We start from the raw sequence: 19,044 nt of genomic DNA, 5'->3' as shown, positions 1-19,044 counted from the left end.
AACCAGAATTGTATACAGTATTCAAGGTGCGGTCTCACCATGGAGCGATATAGAGGCATTATGATATTTTCCGTTTTATTAACCATTCCCTTCCTAATAATTCCTAACATTCTGTTTGCTTTTTTGACTGCTGCAGCACACTGATAAATTTGTCCTGGTGGGGTTGGCTGGTTTGCATTTATGATATTAAATTGATACTATATATGTATGCTATGTGATTAAGCTCTTAGTGACATGCATTGGGTGTGAGCTTTGCCTGCAGAAAGGTGTAAATAAATCAAAATTACATTGCATACAATTACTATACATTACACAATTGCATTTTATACTAAACATACTGATAAAGAAATTTAGAAAACCTTGTTAAATCTCTTAGAAACTTTTCAATCATAAGATAGACAAGGTTTAGATACAGATGGCTTGTTAATGTGAAAATTAAGAACCTACCTTCAGAACAGTCTTCACCAAGGAATCCTTCCTCACAGATACATTGTCCATTGATACACCGGCCTTGGTCATTGCAGTTGTTTAGACAGTCCAGTTCACCACAATTCTCGCCTGTGAAGCCCTTATCACACACGCATTGCCCGTTGACACAGCGTCCACGATCATTGCAGTCATCAGGGCATCTCAGGTCACTGCAATCATCACCCATGAAACCCTCATCACACACACACTGCCCATTAACACAACGACCTTTGTCATTACAATTGTTGGGACAACTTAATTCACTGCAGTCATCACCCATGAATCCCTCATCACATACACACTGCCCATTGACACAACGACCTTTGTCATTACAATTGTTGAGGCATCTCAATTCACTGCAGTCATCACCCATGAATCCGTCATCACACACACACTGCCCGTTGACACACCGACCTTTGTCATTACAATTGTTGGGGCATCTCAATTCACTGCAGTCATCACCCATGAATCCCTCATCACACACACACTGCCCATTGACACACCGACCTTTGTCATTACAATTGTTGGGGCACCTTATTTCACTGCAGTCTTCACCCATGAATCCCTCATCACACACACACTGCCCATTGACACACCGACCTTTGTCATTACAATTGTTGGGGCATTTCAATTCACTGCAGTCATCACCCATGAATTCCTCATCACACACACACTGCCCATTGACACACCGACCTTTGTCATTACAATTGTTGGGGCATCTTAATTCACTGCAGTCATCACCCATGAATCCCTCATCACACACACACTGCCCGTTGACACACCGACCTTTGTCATTACAATTGCTGGGGCACCTTATTTCACTGCAGTCTTCACCCATGAATCCCTCATCACACACACACTGCCCATTGACACACCGACCTTTGTCATTACAATTGTTGGGGCACCTTACTTCACTGCAGTCTTCACCCATGAATCCCTCATCACACACACATTGCCCATTGACACATCGACCTTTGTCATTACAATTGTTGGGGCACCTTATTTCACTGCAGTCTTCACCCATGAATCCCTCATCACATACACACTGCCCATTGACACACCGACCTTTGTCATTACAATTGTTGGGGCAACTCAGTTCACTGCAGTCATCACCCATGAATCCCTCATCACACACACACTGCCCATTGACACATCGACCTTTGTCATTACAATTGTTGGGGCAACTCAATTCACTGCAGTCATCACCCATGAATCCCTCATCACACACACACTGCCCATTGACACACCGACCTTTGTCATTACAATTGTTGGGGCAACTCAATTCACTGCAGTCATCACCCTTGAATCCCTCATCACACACACACTTCCCATTGACACACCGACCTTTGTCATTACAATTGTTGGGGCAACTCAATTCACTGCAGTCATCACCCATGAATCCCTCATCACACACACACTGCCCATTGACACAACGACCTTTGTCATTACAATTGTTGGGGCATCTCAATTCACTGCAGTCATCACCCATGAATCCCTCATCACACACACACTGCCCATTGACACACCGACCTTTGTCATTACAATTGTTGGGGCAACTCAATTCACTGCAGTCATCACCCATGAATCCCTCATCACACACACACTGCCCATTGACACACCGACCTTTGTCATTACAGTTGTTGGGGCATCTCAATTCACTGCAGTCATCACCCATGAATTCAGAATCACAAACACACTGCCCATTGATGCACTGACCTCTCTTATTACAGTCATTAGGGCACCTCTTCTCTCCACAGTCCTCACCCGTAAATCCCTCATCACACACACACTGTCCATTGACACACCGACCTTTGTCATTACAATTGTTGGGGCAACTCAGTTCACTGCAGTCATCACCCATGAATCCCTCATCACACACACACTGCCCATTGACACATCGACCTTTGTCATTACAATTGTTGGGGCAACTCAATTCACTGCAGTCATCACCCATGAATCCCTCATCACACACACACTGCCCATTGACACACCGACCTTTGTCATTACAATTGTTGGGGCAACTCAATTCACTGCAGTCATCACCCTTGAATCCCTCATCACACACACACTTCCCATTGACACACCGACCTTTGTCATTACAATTGTTGGGGCAACTCAATTCACTGCAGTCATCACCCATGAATCCCTCATCACACACACACTGCCCATTGACACAACGACCTTTGTCATTACAATTGTTGGGGCATCTCAATTCACTGCAGTCATCACCCATGAATCCCTCATCACACACACACTGCCCATTGACACACCGACCTTTGTCATTACAGTTGTTGGGGCATCTCAATTCACTGCAGTCATCACCCATGAATTCAGAATCACAAACACACTGCCCATTGATGCACTGACCTCTCTTATTACAGTCATTAGGGCACCTCTTCTCTCCACAGTCCTCACCCGTAAATCCCTCATCACACACACACTGTCCATTGACACAACGACCACGATTGTTACAGTTATTTGGACACTTCAGCTCGCCACAGTCCTCACCCATGAATGCATCATCACAAACACACTTTCCATTGACACAGCGACCTTTGTTGTTACAATCATTGGGACACCGCAACCCACCACAATTTTCACCCATGAATCCCTCATCACACACACATTGTCCATTGACACAATGTCCTCTGTTGTTACAGTTATTTGGGCATCTCAGTTCACTGCAGTCATCACCCAAAAACTCTTCTTTGCACACACATTTTCCATTCACACAGCGGCCACGATCATTGCAGTCATTGGGGCACCGTACATCACTGCAGTCATCACCCAGAAATCCCTCATCACACACACAAAGTCCGTTAACACAGCGCCCTTGCTTGTTGCAATTGTTGGGACATGCCAGATCACCACAGTCCTCTCCAGTAAAGCCTTCATCACAATAGCAAACTCCATTGACACAGCGACCTCGATCAAAGCAGTCATTGGGACAGATAAGTTCACTGCAATCATCGCCAGTGAAGCCCTCATCACAGATGCATTCATCTTCCACACAACGCCCGCGATTGTTGCAGTTGTTGGGGCATCGTGACTCGCTGCAGTCTTCTCCTATGAAGCCCTCGTTACATACACACTGCCCATTTACACATTTTCCATGTTCACTGCATGGCACTGGGCAGCGCTCCTCACTGCAGTCTTCTCCAGTGTACTCATCAAAGCAGACACAGATGCCATTGACACACTTGCCCTGGTCGTTGCAGTCATTTGGACATGCAGTTTCACTGCAGTCTTCACCGGTGAAGCCTTCATCACAAACACATTTACCATTAATACATTGACCCCTGTGGTTACAGTTTTCTGGGCACTCAGCTTCACTGCAGTTGGGGCCTTTCCAACCAGGTTCACAAGTACAGCCACAAATCTCTGTACTGTAGTTCCCTCGTCCATTGCAATAGGGCCTTGTGTCAAGTAGACCTGTGGCCAACAAAAAGACTGCATTATACCTCAAGGAGCAGAGGCTGCTCTGTCAATAGCATGCTCTAGGTCATGGACAAAATTGTTCTTTATATACAGGCCAGCTGAAGGACATTGTTGTTACTTTTTCTATGCATAATGAAACTAGAAACAACTTTCATATTTACAAGTATTGTGTCACATTATAAAAGGGAAACTTCCTTGGGAGTTTTCTTTTGCAAATGAACTTGCAGATCTGTGGATACAAAATACCCATGGATCTTCAACTCTCCCAGGCAGTTTGCCTATAACCCTGTAAATGATTACTGATGACTTTCTAGTATTTTATTTATTTAACATTTTTATTTATTTATTTATAACATTTAATATAACATAACATTTATTATAACATTAACATTCCCAGCTAAAATAAAAACTGAAAATGAAGGTCCCTAATTTAAGCCTATGAATCAGGACAAAGCAAATCTGTTATTAGGTCCTATGATGAACCCATTCATGGCTCCATCAAGCAGTTCTTCCAAGGTGACTTTTTCTGAATACCTTTACTTATTTAAATGTGAAAAGGGGCATGTCTCTGTGTTGCCTGTAGGAACACCAAGAGATATGAGCATAACTCCTGGATGCTATAAACTGAATAATTATTACGGTGTTCCATTGCAGGCCTGGATAGCCAAGCTAGCATCAGAAAATTGAAAATTCAGGTCGCCTGCATGACCATACTTAACTGGCCTGTTAACCATCAGCCTGACCCCTCTTTAGTTTTTCCATTATTGTAAGGACAGAAATGGTAAGAAGAGCCTTTAATGCTGCAAGTATCCATACATTTTAAAAAGAAATGTATCTCACCACGAAGTGTCTCTTTCAAAGTTTTTATATTGTATTGCAATAATTTACTCCTTCCTTATAAGACTTCTAGCATAATTACCAAGTATGAATTTGACATTGCCCTCACTTTGCTGGCTAGCAATATTGCCACATCTAACTGAAAATCCAACCCATATGTCCTTCTTGGCAGCCCAGAGTGCTAACCATTGGGCCAGCCTCCAAACCACATAAAATATTTTTTGAATAGCCTCTAAGGTTTTGAATGCCTGCCTGTCAGCCTCTGCATTTCTAAATCCATCCATCTGAAATAGATTCTGCTCTCTGTGAATTAACTGAACTACAAAAGTTTTAAAAGTATTACTGTAGATTAGCAGGTGAGTAAAGCATTGTTTGTTTGTTTTTTGCTATCATGCTGCTTCAATGGACTGAATACCCCATTCAATTGCATCAGCTGGCTGATATTATTTCTATAATGGGAGCTTATGCATGAGGTAGACATGAGCATAACAAACACTGAAACAGTGAAAGCAAATTGTCTTCTGAAATAATCAGATCCCATTTGTCACTGTCAAAATAAGCTTTGACGTCCTACATTGAGGATACATGTTGGTGACTGTGAGGATTCATCACTCACTAAGGCACCCAGCAGTACCATGGCCTATATTGCAAATGGGGACCTCATGATTTGAGTTTACAACCTTCTGACTCTACCACTGAGCCAGTAGGAACCTCCTTACATTTTTGGTTCCTAGTATTCTTCTCCTTATTCTTCCCTTTCAAAGTGATATTAGATGGTTCCCTTATGTGTTTCTCTGGGGTTTGGGAGCTTTATCATTTATTCAAATATATCTAACTATCTATTTTGATGTTTGAGAAAAGTAAAAAAGTTAATGACATAGACTTGGCACAGTAGTTTGATCTTCATATAGTATTACTATGAAAATATTTTAACAAATAATCAGGTATGTTTTACCTTGAGCAGGTTGACCTCCAGTGCAGCAGCCAGCACCAGTAGTACATTGATCCCGTAAAGAGGACACCAGCCCCTCAAGCTCTTCTAGTCTGCTCAACAGATCCTTGATATCAGAACCAGATGCACAGCCACATGCTCGACGAGGAATGTTGATTCGGTGTGTGAAAACAATCTGGTTCTCCCCATCTAATGTGTGCTCCTCATAGTGGTTGGTTTCTTTCACCTGGGGTTTCAGGTCTGTAATCCTACTGGTTGGATCAAGGTCCACAGAACAAAGAGACCCCATGGGTAAGTTAATATTGTAGACATGATTGAATACCACAGGTTGGTTATCCTCTGGCAATGTAACATTTAATCCAGTCTCTCGTTTCTGACGGATAATTTTCTTGATGAGTCCACTGTCAGCTTGATGACATAATAGTGCTACCATGAGCCAGGACAAAACCTGCATTGCAAGGCCCATGGTGGTGATCAATTCTTTTAGGATGCTTGAATGTCAATATTGTTTTTTTAAATCACTGTCTAAAGTAGAAACTGGAAGGACAGTTAAAACAAAATCTACTTTCTCCAGTAGATCTTCTTATTACACTTTATTCCTGCAAAACATAACAAATATAAAGATTACAGTCACCAAAGACATTCCATTCCACCAAACATGACTATACAGTGGAATTTTCTTATAGTGATTGACTGTTTTCATTAAAGTAAATAATTTCTAGTAGGAGAATAGTTTTTTTGCAGTAATGTATAAAAAGAGCATGCTGTATGCAACAGATGCCATACAAATGCAGCTGTGCCACTTTCTTATGGTATTGTAGTGAAATTGCATTCCTCGAACCTCAGTATCTAAAAATAGGACACACTGAGACATGCTGTTAGTACATCATTGCTTATTGTACTGCATGAAAACAATGCTTAAAAGCAAACCAATGTAATCAGCTATAGGACAGATTGTTGAATTTATGAATTATGATAAAATAATAATTTACTTTTCATTACTCTGTGGCACAAGTCAAAATGTTTGAAGAAATGCACCCATTAAAGTGATCTGTGCTGGGGGACAAGAGAATACTTAAAATAAGGCAGGCCTCAGATTAGACCATTACATCAAAAAAGCACATGGTTTCCTCACCCTTGACCCATGTCCTGTTCCTACTGTGTTCCCTGCCTCTGACAGCTGCTACAATCAACTCACTGCAGAACAGGTCAAGAGAGAAGCTTACCCTTGCATAGCTTTACTTCTGCATATTCTGGTATTTGTAATTTAATTCTGAATCTAGGGATGTGAATCGTTTTTTGACGATTTAAAATATCATCCGATATATTTTAAATCGTCAAAAATCGTTAGGGCCATGATACAATACCAATTCCCCCGATTTATCGTTAAAAAATCGGGGGAAGGGGGAGGGCAGGAACTTACTTACTTGCCCTAAACCAATGGCAGGAAAACCGGCACACTAAAACCCCCTAAAACCCACCCCCGACCCTTTAAATTAAATCCCCCACCCTCCCGAACCCCCCCAAATGCCTTAAATTACCTGGGGGTCCAGCGGCGGTCCGGAACGGGCTCCTGCAATTGAATTGTGTTGTCTTCAGCCGGTGCCATTTTGCAAAATGGCGGCCGCAAAATGGCGGCGGCCATAGACCAACATGATTCGACTGCAGGAGGTCGTTCCGGACCCCCGCTGGACTTTTGGCAAGTCTTGTGGGGGTCAGGAGGCCCCCCCAAGCTGGCCAAAAGTCCCTGGGGGTCCAGCGGGGGTCCGGGAGCGATCTCCTGCCGCGAATCGTTTTCCGTACGGAAAATGGCGCCGGCAGGAGATTGACTGCAGGAGGTCGTTCAGCGGCGGTCCGGAACCCAAAGTATTAAGGCATTTGGGGTGGGGGATTTAATTTAAAGGGTCGGGGTGGGTTTTAGGGGGTTTTAGTGTGCCGGCTCACGATTTTAACGATTTTCACGATATTTTAAACACCCAAACGGCAACAATACGATTCCCTCCCCCTCCCAGCCGAAATCGATCGTTAAGACGATCGAGGACACGATTCACATCTCTATCTGAATCTTAATTTCAAGAGTAGGTTCCAAGTCAGGAATGGATGTATCAATAGGGAGAGTAAGAAAGTGGTTATGGACACTTGCGGAAGTCACTTGCTTTACATCATCAACTGCATGGAGTGGGAGAGAAGGGAGGGCAACCAGAGGTATAAATCCAAAGTGAACCAGCATTTGGGATTTCAAATTAATATTTAGGGATTTATTTTTCATTTTAGGGAAGGTGTTACTTAAATTGATTATTTTGTTTGCATTTATTTGATGAAATCCGGCATGCGCACATGGACACATGCACATTACTTTGAATGTTACCGCTAATGGGTCTTTCCATACAAATGAATGGAGAGAGAATTGCACTGAAACAGGTGTAAACAGACTTTGATATCAACAGGTGAATCCTTTCATCAGCTGAGAACACAGAGTTTCTGTGATGGCTAATCATTAAGCAGTTATTGGATATACAATGCTTGCTTTTAGGTATAAGCTTGTAACCAAATGGTTGACCAGTATGAAATCTTTTCTTTTCCCCCTTGACTCTGCACATTTTCTGATACAGAGTTCTCCTCAAGTACAATGGCATTCTTCTAGTCCTGTGGTTATACCCTAGAAGCTTCAGGCTTTTAACTCTTACCTCCCAGAAAAATGTTACTATAGGAAAACTGGCAGCTCTAAACCCAGATTAGCTCTGGAGTTATTTCCCTTTATTTAGGTACTGACCTAAAATGTAAAAAAGGTGTTTCACTAGAAAGTGAATTTTGAAACACTAGCCAGGATTATTGTCAAAATGACATACGCTTGTAGGTCCTGCTCTGTTATCTCTCAGCAAGGTGTTGAGATCAATATGTTCTTCTATAGTTCCAGCAGATTTCATAGTAGGAAGATAATAAGAAACCAGTTTCTTTTACCCAAAGCCACGTTCTTTTGCACACAATGGGGAGAGCTCTCTGTGCTGAACTTTACCCTATTTCAGATGGAAGAATACGAGGATAATGGAAAACAGTAGAAGCATTTTTTTTCTTGTAAATTAATCAGACCTTAACCTTTCCTTGGCTCTTTTCCCATTTGTTCAAATTTATTGAAGCTAGCTTTAATAGCCAAGCAATTGCCCATGGCAAACTGAACTCTGCTCCAGAGAATTTCCTACAATACATGCTTCTCGAGCACAGCTGAGGACATAGATTCTAGTAGGCCTGTATTTGAGAGAGCATTATCCACACTATTGACAATTTTCATGATGTTCCTTGTCTATATCAATCTTATTTCATAAAATATCTTTGGTAGATGTTTTCCATCTGTTTCCAGATTTTGTCAGTGCAGGACCCCATTGATTAAATGCAGATTAAGCCCTGATAACATGGATAATTCAAAAGATAACGTAGCTAGTCATCTGATGGACTCCTTTATCTCTGTGATGTGTTTTTGACACAGAGAACAGAACCTGTCGTGAATAATCTGGGATCATTCAGTACATGTTGGACCACTGTGGATAGGCATGGGTTGTGATTATAACCCAATATAACAAACTCACAATTACATGTCAAAATATTATTTCAAAATTAAAACAAGATGTTTATAGTTTTACCCCAGCTTAATTGTCCTTGGAAAGGTGGTCTATAAGTGAATTAAATGAAATCTTCTCACTACTTCATCAATGCTACAGCCACATGTAACCCAGTCATTGTCTCCTGTAGCTTGTTGATGGCTGGAGTGGATTATTTTATCCTGTTACATAATTATTTATTAAGAGGATCTTGGAGTGCAACCCTAAGCTGTACATTTACTGTCTCCTCCACTTTCTAGTGTAACCCCTGGGCTGAGGTCCTCATTGAGGATTCTAACAGCCAACTTCAACTTCAATTAGCCGAATAAGTTAGGACATATCCAGCCAAGTACCGGTGGCTGAATATTTGGCCCCACTGAAAGGCTGCCACTTAGCCAGATAGCTACAGTAGTTATCTGGCTAAATAGTTATCTGGCTACATGGTGGGCAGGGTAAGGGTGTTCCAGGGAGGAGTCGATTTAGCTGGATAAGTTATCTGGCTAACTCAGATATTATTCAGAGTTAGCCAGAAAACTTATCTGGCTAAATCTGGTGGGCCCATAAGGCTTTCCTAAAATTAGCCAGATAAACTTATTCATTAACTTTAAGATAGCTGGATATATTCAGTGGTGGCCACGCTTCTGAATATATGGGCTAAATTAGCTGGAAAGGTTTATCTGGCTAACTAGTGAGCCACACAGTGGTTGAGTATGGACCTCAAGTTGTCCAACCTTCCTATAACTACCATAAGCCCACTACTCTCCCTGTTGGGGATGGGGTGGAGGGGAACTTCTGTTCAAGGCCCTGAGCATTGTTTTAACAGTTTTTATGGCTTATAGTAATATGCTAGACTATGAATGTGGTTCCAACATAATTTACTGATAAATGATTTTAAACTGACGTGAATGACAATGGATAAGTCCTTGTGCAATACAGTTTACTACATAACTTAATTCCAATAAATCTGTGACACTGTAGAACTGACATAATTTAATCTATTGTTCCACATCCTTGTAATTTTGGAGCTCCCTGCCAGAAATGGTAACTCTTATATTCTGGCCCTTCTGGATACTCTTGATACTGGTAACTCTTATATTCTGGCCCTTCTGGATATCTCCTCAGCATTTGACACGGTGAACCACAATACACTCCTCTCTCTCCTTTCACAAATTGGCATCACCAGCACTGCCTTATCCTGGATACAATCATTCCTGAAAGATAGGACTTACAGTGTCAAAGTGGGACACCATACGTCAAAACCTAGAAATCTGTCACAAGGTGTCCCTCAAGGATCCTCACTTTCCTCAACTCTTTTCAATGTATATCTATCTCCACTCTGTAAACTACTGAAGAAATTGGATCTCCGGCATTTCATATACGCCGACGACGTCCAGATCATTATTCCAATCAAGGATTCACTTGCTAAGGCCATGGAAACCTGGGAATCAGCACTTACTGAAATAAAAAATCTACTCATGGAAAACTTTCTTGCAATCAACACCAACAAGACTGAACTACTCATTATAACACCACACAAGAACACCTCAACCAACACGCAACATGATCCTTCCTCAACAACAGACCATACCAAGCTAAAGCAGGTCCGCAGCCTTGGGGTCATTATTGATAATCACCTTACTTTGAACAATTTCATCTCAACCACAATCAAGAGTGGCTTCTTCAAGTTACATACATTGAAAAGAATTAAACCGTTATTACATCCTCAGGACTTCCGGACTGTGTTACAAGCCACAATTCTACCAAAGATTGACTATTGTAATGCACTACTACTGGGTCTCCCTAAAAGCACAATTCAACCTCTTCAGATGTTGCAGAATGCCGCTGCTCGTTTAATTAATAATACTCGACGGCATGAACATATTACTCCAGCATTCATGTTCCTACATTGGCTACCCGTATCCTTCAGAATTACTTTTAAAGTTCTCTCACTCATCCACAAATCAATTCACAACCAAGAGATGCAATGGTTCTCTGATCAGCTCATTTTTCGCACCTTCAACAGACCAATTAGAAATATTCACCAAGCGAAATTAGCTGTCCATCCACTAAAACACATCAAACACGTTTCCACCATAGACCGATCATTCTCCATAGCGGGTATCAAAATCTGGAACAACATGCCGTTGGACCTGCGTCTTGAATCCTGTCACAAAACCTTCAAACAAAACCTTAAAACATGGTTGTTTGAACAAGCATTCACTCTATGAATCTCATATAACCTAAAAATTCAGCTATCCCTTACTATTCCTCACTGACTCCAAGTTCTTTTCCTCGCATTTTGTATTTTCATTCTGCTATTCCATACCCCCCCACTGTTACTTAATTTAGGCTATTGTATTCAATGTGACATTGGTCTCGCTGCTGACAGTTAATTTGCTCCTGCGAATATATGGTTATTTATATTTTATTGTTTGATATTTAATGATGTATGCATATTATCTTTAAAACCCTTGTTTCTGTAAAGCCTGTTGCTGTTAAATGTTTTACTGTTTTTTAAACTGTTACATGTAAAGCCTGTTGCTAATTTATTGTTTCACTGTAAACCGAGGTGATGTATGTCTATACGTACCGTGGTATAAAATAATCTATAAATAAATAAATAAAATAAATAAATGGTGCAAAGAATATTTGCACTGAGTATAGATGACACAAGTCAAAGTTCCAGTTTTTATACCTCAATCCAGATATCATGACTAGACTTCTTACTTCCTCTCCAATCTCCTCAAGTTTCTTGATGGTACCTGGAGGGAACCTTCCAACTCCTTTCCTGAATATCCTGATGGTATGTTAGTGGTTAACACTGAATGGGTGCCATTGCTCTTCTTTCTTCCCAGTCTTCTCCTTCTTCCAGGAATGAATGAAGATCCATTCCATGCATGACCTCTGAAGCATCACTGGATCTCATTGGATGAGAGCTTCCTTTAGAAAACCTCCTCTCCTGATGATGGAAGGTAAATTTCTCTGGAAAGAGGAATTTAGGAACCAACCAAAATAAAATCAGATTTCAAAAATCCAACAAAAAGAAGAAAGGGTGGCTGCAAACTTCCTTCAACAAAATGACACACAAAAACCAGAATGAAATAATATTCCTTAAAATCTGGACAAAAGGCACCCCTTCTATATGTTCATACACAGGCCTTAATCCATAAGGTCCAAAGGTTCCTTTCACAAAAACAAAAAGCAACAAAACAGGAAGAGGAAACAACGCTATCCTGCCTCTTGAGAAGTCTTTAGATTTTTCCCCTTTTCTATAATAAGAAATAATCAACACAGCAACCCACATGGGGGAGCTGTAATCCACTTGGAATGCTTTGCATCTACCTTTCCTATGTTAGGATTTATGAGTATGTGGGCCCTGGGCCGAGGTGAGAGATGGCACCGCCCATGGGGAGGAGCCCCATGAGCCTCATCATCAGGAGGCGAGGTCTCAGCTGTGATGGCACAGGACACAGGTGGTGGAGAGAGAGAGTAGAGATGAAGGGCTGAGGTAGCCAGAGAGAGAGTGACCCCAGGTGGTGGAGCCAGGGAATGTCAGCTCAGGCGCTGACGTGAGGTCAGGCTAGGAAGTCCTTAATCTTTATTAAAAGGAGTAGAGTGCCACGGCCCGCGGAGCAGGGAGCATGGCAGAGAGACACACAGATGCTGAGGTGAATCAAGTCTGTGAAGTGGGGTATTCCCACGAAGGAGCCCTCTTGTATTGAAAAGTCGGCAGTGGTCTGCAGAGCAGGGTACACCGATGAGGGTCCTTGGTAGTGAAGGCACGGCACTGGTCTGCAAGCGGGGTACACCGAGGAGGATACTTCTGTAGTAGTAGTAGTATGGCAATGGTCCACAGACCGGGGTACACCGAAGAGGGTTCCTCTTGTAGCTGTAGGATGGCAATGGTCCACAGAGCGGGGTACACCGAAAAGGGTTCCTCTTGTAGCAGTAGTATGAGAATGGTCTGCAGAGCGGAGCACTCACAGGAGAAAAGTGATAGTTCCAGAGAAAGCTCCAGGGAATGGAGCAGGCAGCGGTCCTAGGAAGAAGGCCCTCTGTGGAGTAGATAGCCAGAGACAAGATGGGCCCCCAAGGGTCTCACACCAGGAAGCAGGAACTGGAACCAGAGTCATAGCGAAGTGGATTCAGCAATGAGGGAACTCGTTGCCAAGTCGTAGGTAGGCAGGGCCAGGCGGCTTAAGAGTCCTCGAGAATTGACGTCATCCGAGGGGGACGCCCCCGAGGTTCCCGCCATGACGTGCATAAAGTATGGGCTGGCAGCCCGCGCGCGCACGCGTCTAAGGAACTCCAGGGTCAAAATGGCAGTCGGCAGCATCCATGCTGTCCTGGGAGGCCCAGGAACCAGACCGTGCAGGCTGGCAATAGCTGGCTGAGGCCGCAAGTCGGCCCAACAGAGACAGAATAGTCAAGCAAGAGGTGAGCAACAGCAGTCGCAGCTGTCTGCGACCGATGGGTGTAACATCCTAATGGTATGCTTTTCTTAGTAGAGACCCAGTAGAGTTGTCTACACTAGTGTATGTGTGAAACTCAAATAAAGATATGATGCTCTTTCCTTATTATTTTAATATAAAATTCAGAAGTCTACAGACACCTAGAGGGTGAATGGATCTCTATTCATTTCTTCTGAACACTGAAATATATTTCTGCAATGGTACTTAATCCCTTCGTACTCATGGTCATGCTGACTACTTTACTTTCCCAAATTATTTAGACATTAACCAATTAACATAGAAAATTAGAACATGACAGCAGATAAACACCATACAGCCCTTCCAGTCTGTCCATCCCATGCAGAGGAGTCCTTCAACAAGGAAGTTTCAATGATGGTTTCTACAATGATCCTCCTTAGAAGCATTGCAGTGCTCACCTGAAGAGTTGGTACAGGTAGCATAATTATCAACACTTTGATGATATTAAACAGAAGAACTTTCCTAATTAACCTTTGAGGCTTGGCAAAACTCAGTCAGATCCCAGTTTTTCAGCTTTCACTTTCTCTGCCAGCAGCTCACACACACCACTCAGTGACTCAACATAGGAGCATGCTCTGATTACCCAGGTACTACTACTAAATAAAAATTGAGAGCCGAGGGACCAGAATATGCCCTGGATACACATGGCAATTTTATTTATGGGAGATAAGAAGGATATTGTCATGGCTACATTTCTTTCTTTGGGGGGAACTCTGGAAGCCAACTCTCTCTCAAGTAAATTAAATAATGTATGGCTTTCTCCCCATACTGGATTTTACTTCCTTGGCCTGGACTCATTTATGTTGTATTCAGATACAATAGGTATTTTCCTGTCTACAGGGAGCTTACAATCTAAATTTGTACTGAGGCAATGGAAGTTAAAGTAGTTTGTCCAAGTTCACAAAGAATGTCAGCAGGATTTGAACTGTTGTTTCATTGATACTCAGCCTGTTGCTTGAACCACTAAGCCACTCCTCCATGCCACTTAGATCAAATGTTATGTTTTCCTTCCAACTGGAAACCATTCCAAACAGATAACTTAAGCAACTCACTGTCCCAAAAGGAAAAGAAAAACAAATTGCCTTTTCCCTTCCAGGAGCCTGGATAGCCACAGTGCTTGCTGCCTCTTCCTAGCTCCTTTGACTGACATCTCCCCCTAGTGGCTCGTGGAGTCACTCTATAGAAATCAGAACTACTCTGTAGGGTAGTGCTTCTCAACCCAGTCGTTGGTGTTGTGAGTGACGTTAGCGTGAGATCCTCTTGACGAGGCACAACCTCATGGGCAGAGCCCTACGGTTTGTGCCAACGGCAGGTTAGCGAGTCTTGGCATGGGCCAGGCTATGACAGAGTCCAAGAGGCTATGGCTACGGTCAGATCCGATGAGCAGGCAAGGACTGGAAATCAGACGAGTTTGAAGTTGAAAATGGATGTGCAGCAAGGTTGAGGCTGAAGCTGAAGACAACAGGCCTGAAAACTGGGAGAAGGCTGACAGGCGACTTTGCTGAGGCAATCTGTATTACATGGCCAGGGTTTAAATAACACTTGGCCATGTGACATCATTGGAAAGCACTGAAAGTGTAGTTTGCCACTGTGGGGACTTTGTAGCTTGGCATGCGCCATGCTTGCACGCCTAGGAGAGGGACAGAAGTGGCGGCATGTCCCCGCCACATGGAGCGGCAGTCTTCGGCTGGCAATGTCGTGGTGAGTAAAGCCGCTCACGGGGCCAACCCGTGAGTGGTAAACGTAACAATTGGCACACACCTGTTCAGTCAGGTATTAAGGATGTCCACAATAAATATGCATGAGATAGATTTGCATGCATTGCTTCCACTGTATGCAAATCTATCTCATGCATATTAATTGTAGAAATTCTGAAAACCTGATCTGGGAGGTATGCTCTGAGGACTGGGTTGAGAAGCTCATGGACCCTCCCAATGCTGGAAGTTTCCACATTATAAACACTCTGTGGGGCCTAGTTAGCCTTACACAAGGAAAACATAATTTGTTTATTTATTAATCTGCAACTGATCCAGGGCTTTACTTGTTGTAAACCTCTGGGAGGGGAACATTTTCACAGTAAGGATTAAGTGAGCAAAAGCTTGTGTGCAAAGCACTGCCAATCTTCTGCCTGACAAATTTTGCCCTTTCGGACCAAAGACCTGCAATCCTTTTGGGAGAAGATTTTGCTTGCACAAGCTTTTTCTGTAGATTTTTATTTCCCCCTTTTAGAAGTTTCAGGAAATTGATGCCTTGGGCAAGATAATACTCGTTTAAATCTGGGCAAGAAATGTGACTTGTGGGCTTTATCCATTTTCTTTACCCTATTTTTCTGGCCCTAGATGAGGGACCTGAGGCAGCAGCACACAGAGACTGGCTGATGTGATCTTACTTAGCTGGCTGGAAATTGCAATTCCTTTTTGTCCAGGCAGCGGGAATCCTCCAAACAAATCAGACTAAATGAAATCACTCTGGGGAGATGAAATGATAGTTTAGAATAACATCCTTGATGGCTGCTACTGCTGTCTCCCACAATCAAAGGAAATAATTGCAACTTTTTTCCTTGGCCATAGTTTGACTTTTCTGTTCCAAAATGCCTTCAAGGAGTCTCTGTGGATTCTGAGACACCGATGGTGTGCTATTACTCTTACACAATCCTCCTGTCCTATGGAAATATCCTCCAAAGGCTCTGTATGGGAAAAGAAGGGGGAAGAGTCAGAGAGGATGAATCTCTTCTAAGTCAGATGATATTGCACTAAGTTAAAAAAAATAAAATCTGAATATTAATATGCCGATGCATCCACCAAAACGTTTAAGTAAGCTGCTCTTTCTGATCCTTGACTTCTCGGATAACTACTTATTTCTTTTTCTGAAAACTGTTGCCTGGTTCCTTTTTCTTAAAACGTACCAGGCTTATTAGTTTGCTTAGCTGTGATGATCTAACATGTCTACACTTTTTCGGAACTTTCACTATAATCTTTCGTGATATTGGGGTAAATTTTCAGTAGAGTGCTTAATGGACACCCTAGGTGCCTACTTTTTTAGCCACCCAAACCCAGTCAGTTTTGAAACACAAGGTCATCCGCTTGTGTTTGAATATTCACTTTGTGTACGAATATCAACTTTCACGGCTAAAAGTAAGTGTGAAACAATGATGTCAAGTACCCACGAGAGCATTTACACACATAGGGGTCGATTTTAAAAGCAGCGTGCAGCTGTCCATGAGCATGCGGTTCCCAGTGTACGCACATGGATGCGCCGATTATATAACATGTGCGCGCACAAGTGCAGCAGATTTCAAAAGCCACACATGCATGTGCGAGCAGTGCGCCCAGGGGGTGAATTTTCGCTAAAAACACGCGGCGACACAATCGGGCCTCCCCCAGTTCCCTTCCAGTCCGCTCCAATTAAGGAGCGGACTGGAAGGGAATTTCCCTATCCCCCTACCTAACCTTCCTTCCTCGTCCCCTCTCCTCCCTGCCCCCTAAACCTAACCTAACTAACCCCAAGTTCTTTATTTCAGTACTTACTGCACCTCTGGAGCAGAAGTAATCTGCGTGCTCCAGCCGGCTGCCGGCATGCGCTCCCCTGGGACAGCATCGAATGGCGCTGTTCCAGCCCACTCCCCATCCCACCCCTCCCCGCCCAGACCCTGCCCCCTGGTCAGCCCCTTCCGAGAGGCCGGATCTTGTGCGCGTACCGGGGTATATGTGTGCGGCCGGGCCCGTGATAAAGTGCATGTGGCTCGTGCAAGGCCTGGCCACGTGCGTAAACCCCAGTATTTGCGCGGGCCTTTGAAAATGTACTTGATATTTTCCAAGCACGCTTGTAAAGTGTCCTCCGAAATGCCATTTTTCTATTCGGCTCAAAGTATGCACGTTTCAGCTAGCTAAAAATCTACATAGCAAGATAAGGCTGATTTAGATGGTACGCCCTGCTTTTACCTACATAAAAGGCACATAAGCCTTAGAAAATGTACTGTTATGTGTAAGGTTCAATGTCAGCACTATTCTTTACTTGTATCCTGATATTCCTTCATAAAGAGATACCAGTCCACAATCTGTCTTTGTCTAACTGAGTCTGCCGGGGCCGGTGCTAGGTTTTTTGCTGCCCTGTGTGAAAATTACTGTGTTGCCCCCCCCCCCCCCACACACACACAGACACAGACACAGACACAGACACACATGATTCATTCAGTCTCTGTCCCGGCCCATCAAATAAAGCCCAGCTCCCTCCTGCAATCTATATTTTTAAAAACTGACATGCTCCCACCCCCTCACCTCAGTCGCATATGCAGAACACAGACAGACCCTCGCCAAATACAGAATGAAGAGATCAGAAAGTGTAAACAGAAACGTGCTGAGAACTGAACTGGAACCCACAAAAGGCATTACCATTCTTCATAAAACATTAAATAATAAAATCAAGACATATAAAACATCAGTCATAAAAGTAAAATCATATTCATAAAAAGAATAAATATTTTAAACCAGTTAATGAATAAAAATATCCAAAATTTCCCAAACACCAATACAATATTTCAAAACATCTGATGAATACAAAAATCCAACAATTAAAAAATGTTTTATTTCCCCTGTCAAAATTAAATTTTATTCATTCATGCGTTTTATGTAATTCATGCATTTTATTCATTCATGAGCTTTTATTCATTCATGCATTTTATGTAATCCCAGTTACTTTGTTCCTAGTTATTTCACCCTTGTTTTATGTAACACATTCTTACATGCCTGTTATTGTTACACTGTAAACCGAATTGATTTGTAGTCCTCTACTTGAATTTCGGTATATAAAAATGCTAAATAAATAAATAAAAAATATTTCAAAAGAGTAGAAACATCAAATTACACACACTAATTAAAACTAATAAGGATTTTAAAATCTCCTGATTTCCATACCTGGGATCTTTTGATTTTTAGTCACCCCAAGATCATCGAGGATTGGGGGAGGTAGGACTGTACAAATTTTGCCTTCCTCTCACCCACAGCTTAATAACACATTCATTCTCTCTCACATACACAGTCTCCTTCTCCCTCACAAATTCATTATGTATGTGTGTGTGAGAGAGCCTATATGTGGCACATAGGCTCTCACAGGTACACAAACATTCACAAACATACACACAAGCACACAGGCTCTCACAGACACATTCACATAGGCACATAGGTTCTCACATAGACACAAAGGCTGTCACACAGACACACACACACATAGGATCTCACACAAACATACAGAAACAGACACATAA

At 42.6% G+C, this 19,044-nt stretch overlaps 1 protein-coding gene across 2 annotated transcripts in view; it reads right to left on the bottom strand.

Annotated features, from left to right (window-relative positions):
• Positions 1–19,044, bottom strand: part of TNC (tenascin C) — a 163,878-nt gene that overhangs the window by 104,652 nt on the left and 40,182 nt on the right. Inside the window, exons 2-4 of one of the 2 annotated variants that reach the window (XM_029611938.1) lie at positions 16,171–16,467; positions 5,699–6,294; positions 448–3,900 (exon numbers count right to left, since the gene is read on the bottom strand). In XM_029611938.1, coding sequence (XP_029467798.1) covers positions 448–3,900; positions 5,699–6,161 — 3,916 coding nt within the window. In that variant the 5' untranslated portion in view covers positions 6,162–6,294; positions 16,171–16,467. The remainder of the gene's footprint in view (positions 1–447; positions 3,901–5,698; positions 6,295–16,170; positions 16,468–19,044) is intronic. The other variant, XM_029611936.1, reaches the window with a different exon arrangement.

This window comes from Rhinatrema bivittatum, chromosome 8, assembly GCF_901001135.1.
Source record: "Rhinatrema bivittatum chromosome 8, aRhiBiv1.1, whole genome shotgun sequence".
Classification (NCBI taxonomy): Eukaryota; Metazoa; Chordata; class Amphibia; order Gymnophiona; family Rhinatrematidae; genus Rhinatrema; species Rhinatrema bivittatum.
Note: the sequence above shows the minus strand (reverse complement) of the source record. Positions and strands in the feature narration are given on the sequence as shown.